Source organism: Haplochromis burtoni, unplaced genomic scaffold (genome assembly GCF_018398535.1).
Source record: "Haplochromis burtoni strain Fernald_Lab_line unplaced genomic scaffold, NCSU_Asbu1 Contig_210, whole genome shotgun sequence".
Classification (NCBI taxonomy): Eukaryota; Metazoa; Chordata; class Actinopteri; order Cichliformes; family Cichlidae; genus Haplochromis; species Haplochromis burtoni.
In genome coordinates, this window is record NW_024582571.1 from 540587 (window position 1) to 545518 (window position 4932).

Consider the following 4932-nt stretch of genomic DNA (forward strand, 5'->3'; position numbering starts at 1 on the left):
GCGCGCTGCTCGATTTCCATGTTCCTCCGCGTAGCTGATGGCCTTCAGTTTAAACTGTGCTTCATAAGCGTGTCTCTTTGCCATTTTCAGGGTTGCGCCCACACTTCACCCTTTAGCGTTCTCATGGTGTTCTCTACTACGTCCTCCTTACAACACACAGGGCGCACTGCGCTATAGGGCGCGCCGTGGCACACATAACTGAGACTGCGCCTTTTAGTACAGTGCGCCTTATGGTCGTGAAAATACGGTAATCGGAACTCTGCTGAACTGAACAACTGAACGGGCGCTCACCTCTCAGCTGCGTCTGAGCCGCTCCCTGACTGGCTGTTTGGAGACAGCTGTCGTTTTGTGACCACTGACCCATGTTCACCTCCAGCCTTCACCAGCTTGTGTTGTACAATCTAAAGCAGAGACGTGAGAGTTCAGCACATGTGGTTGTTTCATTAGAACACAGATAAAAGTGAGTGAGCTAGCAGGGCTGCATACCTGAGGAGGCAGGGAAGGAGCTGTAAGCCAATCAGCTGCCCCCCCAGCTTCAACCAGACTCTGCTGATCTGGGACACAGAAACAAGCACCGGAACGAATACAGTCATATGAATAAGAAGGTGCACTCTCCTTCATGTTTCAGGCCATCAGCCCGACAGATAAAGCTCGGCAGCAATAAGATGACTGAAAAAGAACAAATCATGGCACTGCAGCGATCCAGAGCTCAACAGACTGAAAAGCTCATAAGAGCAGAAATGATGGTAGAGAAGTAGCCAATTGTTAAGAGCAGGAGGTGTTAAGCATTAATGCAAACTACCAGGTATTTTATTTCCTTTGTTTCCTGAGGGGCCACCGCAGCAGATGGATCCATGTTTGATTTGTGGCAGACAAATCAAACATGGATGAAACCAACATGTGCTGAGAGCGGTGAGCCAGAGTTCATATATCTGTTTACCGGGAGGCGGTTGGGTTTGTGCTGTCGGCTTGGGGGAGACGCGCTGGGTTAAGATGCTGTAGGACAGCATCACAGGAAGTCGGTCTCCCTCCTCCAGGCCATCGCCTGATTTTGTGCTGTAGTAGGCAAACCTCTTCGCCACCAAGTCGTCATTCACACAGATCTGTTTAAGAAAGGTTAATACAAACGTGATCACATGTCTCCAAACAAGTCTGCGTGCAAAATAAAAGCTTTTTAGTCAAACTTCACCTTGATGTCACCAACAGTCACGTAAAGCTTGATAGGGGTAGAGTCTGACTCAGGTTCAAGAAGCACGGCCTCCTTTAGGGTCGATGCTGTGAGATGAAAGACGAGTCGAGCTCAGAGATGCATCGCACCGAAACACAAAAACTAATGTTAATGGCGTTCAAGCAGCAGCAATAACACTCACCTTGCAGCAGCTTGTGCAGGAAGAGCGTGGCAGAGCTGTCCCACCGAGCCGACGGTCTGCAGAAGAACACAAGAAAGATCTGCAAATGTGCTCCGTTGTAGCCTCCAAACTACGTGAGATGAGCTCGCCTTACTTGAGCTCTGCCTTCTCCTCAAGCAGAGACACTCGCAGGGTTGTTGGTTTGATTCCCGCCAGGTGGAACTTTTGCACCCAGAAAGGCAGCTGAAGGAAGTTTTCCATTGCCACCCGGATCCTTTCAGAGGGGATAGAGTTAAAAACCAAACAGATGCAAAAATAAACAAATTTTTTATATATATAGTAAATGCAGCGCAGCTCTCTGCACCTTCACGTCTAGAACCACGCAGCAGAACCTGTTTTAAAAAAGTTTTCTTTCTTTGTTTTTTTTAAGTTACCCACAGATTTAGATTTTCAAAATAAGAGCCTGGGGGAATAAATCAGTAACAGATTATCTAAAAATGGACCTCACTCTCCTCCTATCCCAGCATCCTCCTCTGTCATACCAACCGTCTGCATGTCCTCATAAAACTCCCCTGAGTCTTCCTATTCTCCTCCGTAACAGATAGGCCTCCTGTATTTTTGTCTCCAAACCCATAAACCAAGACTAAGACTAACAGAAACTAACAGAAAAGGAAGAAAACAGGTGGAGGACCACGTAGCTTAATCTGTCACCCCACACTCACTGCCAAGAAGGAAAAAAAGAAAGGAAATACAGGTTCTCCATAGGATAGTGCCAAGAAATTATAATGTAAGTGACATCCAGAAATGATAGGAGCCATTTTTAAAGAAAGACAAGAACATTTAAGACAAAATAATATGAGATGATGGTTATGGAATATTTTAAAACTGACAGATTGGGTCGGCGGTGCAGACACTGTGCACCGGCTCGTTGTGGTAAAGAGAGAGCTGAGTGTAACAGCAAAGTGTTCAGTGTTCCCCAGATAAGCTGGAGGAGGTCTGCACCACCCTCTCATGCACTAACACAGTACCTCTCTTGGCACACAAAGGTCGTGTCCAAATTCATGGGCTGCATCCTCCTGAGGACCCAGCCTTCGCGGTCTACGTGGGCCGGGTCCTCAGAAGGTCGGGTAGGCCGGAAGTAAATGGCCGTGAAATTGGACGGTCTAGCCTTCTGATTAGCGTCACCGCTGTCTCGGTGGAGTTTAATAAACTCAGCCGTCTGGACACTGGTGTAAATTCTCGACTGTCTCATACTTCTGTTTAATAAGTTTTCTGTTTGACGTTTAGTCAGCTGTGTGAAAACCAAGGAGGAACCCACCCGGGGGATTAATAAAGTTTTATTTTATCTAATCTAATAACTTTAATCTCAGCCAAACCGATTTACTCACGAACAAACAAAACACTGAAAAAAGCCCAACAATAACATTTTTAGGTTGTCTAAGTGACTTATATATTACGTTTAACCCGAGCAGCGAAAGTCCGCGGTGATCTGAAAATGATGTGCCGGGAGTTGTGCCGTTCTCGGCCGCATCAGTAACCCTCGAGCTCCCGGCTAGCTGTCGAGCTGGTGGGTAGCAGACGTCTCCGAAAACGTCGAAGCACTTTTGCAAATATGCGATATCTTGATAAACCGAGCAGATATTTGATGTTTACACAGCTACTTTCTCGCCTGAAAATATGTTAAAAGTTTATTTTGTGACCCAGAAAGATTAGTATGAGTAATTTTAAAACTTAGTAGCGGCCGCCATTGTTGGAAACTGGAGTTTGGCTGGGCCGCGCTATGAATTCTGGGATATGGTAGGCCACGAAGGCTGCATTCGGAGGAGTCTACGAATTTGGACAGCCTTCGGCGCGTCGCTGTGACGTAATCGGTCTACAAATGCGGCCTCAGGAGGATGCAGCCCATGAATTTGGACACGACCAAGGACACCGTGAAGCTCCTTCTATCCTTCTCTAAACAGTAAACGTTCCGGTCTCCGTTCCACCTCCACTGGCTCCCCCCAGGGCTGTGTGCGCTCCCCCCTGCTCTTCATCATCTACACCGATGACTGCAGATCCACACAGCTCTGTCACCTGGTGAAATATGCTGACGACACAGTTCTCCTGTCAGGCCCCTCACAGCACCACGGGCCCACTCTGCAGGAGTTTGTAGAGTGGTGCGACAGCTCCAAACTTGAACTGAACGTGAGCAAAACCAAAGAGATGGTGGTGACCTTCTCCAGTAGGCAGCCACCACCACCATCCACGGGAAGCCAGTGGAGGTAGCTGAGGAGTACAAATACCTGGGAACCATCTTTGACAACCTCCTGAAATTCTCTGCCAACACAGAGGAGATTCTCAGGAGGTGCCACCAATGGCTATACCTCCTTAGGAAACTCAACTCCTTTGGAGTCAGCACACCCATCATGATGACTTTACTACGCCTTCCTGGAAAGCATCATGACCTTCTCCATTACCTGCTGGTTCCACTCCCTCAGCCTTCAGAACAAGAACAGACTGCAGCGCACTGCATCAGTGTGCTCTAAAATCATTGGCCTGCCTGCCAGAACTCTGGCGCAGGTTTTCAACCAACAGGCACTTATAATGATAATGGTTGTAGCCGCTGCGATGCTTTCAACCAAAACAGGCGCAGCTAGATGACATCATCAACATGCGCTATCGCCATATAGTCAAAATCTCTATCGTTAGCCAAATTCATATTGTTCCTATCGTATATCGTTTATATCGCCCACCCCTACTTGAGACTTCAAACACTGTAAACCTCACAAATTTGTCACGTATCAAAACTGTCTCTCTCTTTCGCTCACTCCTAAAACTTCCCCCTCTTCCCAAACAACCAGATGCCACATGTTGCCATATCGTTTTTTTGATTGGTCTACATGGTACATTTTTCCACCAATAGAGAAGGAGTTGTTGTTTTCTTTTTTCACCAATGACTGTTGTTTTTCACTCACAAGAAAAGCGTGTTTGCTAGCGCTTAGAAAACGCCGTTTTTACAGTTTCTTCCCGGAGTAAACGCCACTGTTTTATTGAAAACAAAAAACATCGGTTTTACGTGGCCTATCACACAATTTAAACACTGGTATACAGTTTGAAGTCCGCACGTTCGACCCAAGTTGAAATGGAGACTCTGGGCCCGTCGACCCCAGAGGGTTAACCAGAAAGCCTTAAGTTGGCTAGTTATGTATCAGGCTAATGTTTAAAGCTTTCACTTGAGTAAATTAACTCATATTACTGCTAAATAATGTTAGCTAAGTTCACAGCATATTCCATAACAGCGCTGCCATACTGCATCACACTCAGTGCATTTCAATCATTTTTCCAGCGAGTCTGATAGCAAAATAATCATAATTTTAAAAAATAGCGTGTGTAACGTACACGTACTGGAAAATTATTTACTAGGACTCAACTATCATGTGACTGGAGAGCGCAAACTCCGCCATTGTTGTTTTCCATCAAACACTCATTAAAACAGCGACCTACAGGTATGTTAGCGCAGCGGTCTCCAACATTTTTTGCGCCACGGACCGGTTTATGCCCGACAATATTTTCACCGACCGGCCTTTAATGTGTCGCGGATAAA

The 4932-nt window shown here is 46.4% G+C and overlaps 1 protein-coding gene across 6 annotated transcripts in view; it reads right to left on the reverse strand.

The window, feature by feature from the left end:
- Window positions 1-4932, reverse strand: part of tdrd12 (tudor domain containing 12) — a 31758-nt gene that overhangs the window by 24191 nt on the left and 2635 nt on the right. For all 6 annotated transcript variants that reach the window (XM_042226386.1, XM_042226388.1, XM_014338113.2 and 3 more), the window contains exons 5-10: window positions 1504-1623; window positions 1371-1426; window positions 1190-1275; window positions 941-1103; window positions 487-554; window positions 292-401 (exon numbers count right to left, since the gene is read on the reverse strand). In XM_042226386.1, coding sequence (XP_042082320.1) covers window positions 292-401; window positions 487-554; window positions 941-1103; window positions 1190-1275; window positions 1371-1426; window positions 1504-1623 — 603 coding nt within the window. The remainder of the gene's footprint in view (window positions 1-291; window positions 402-486; window positions 555-940; window positions 1104-1189; window positions 1276-1370; window positions 1427-1503; window positions 1624-4932) is intronic.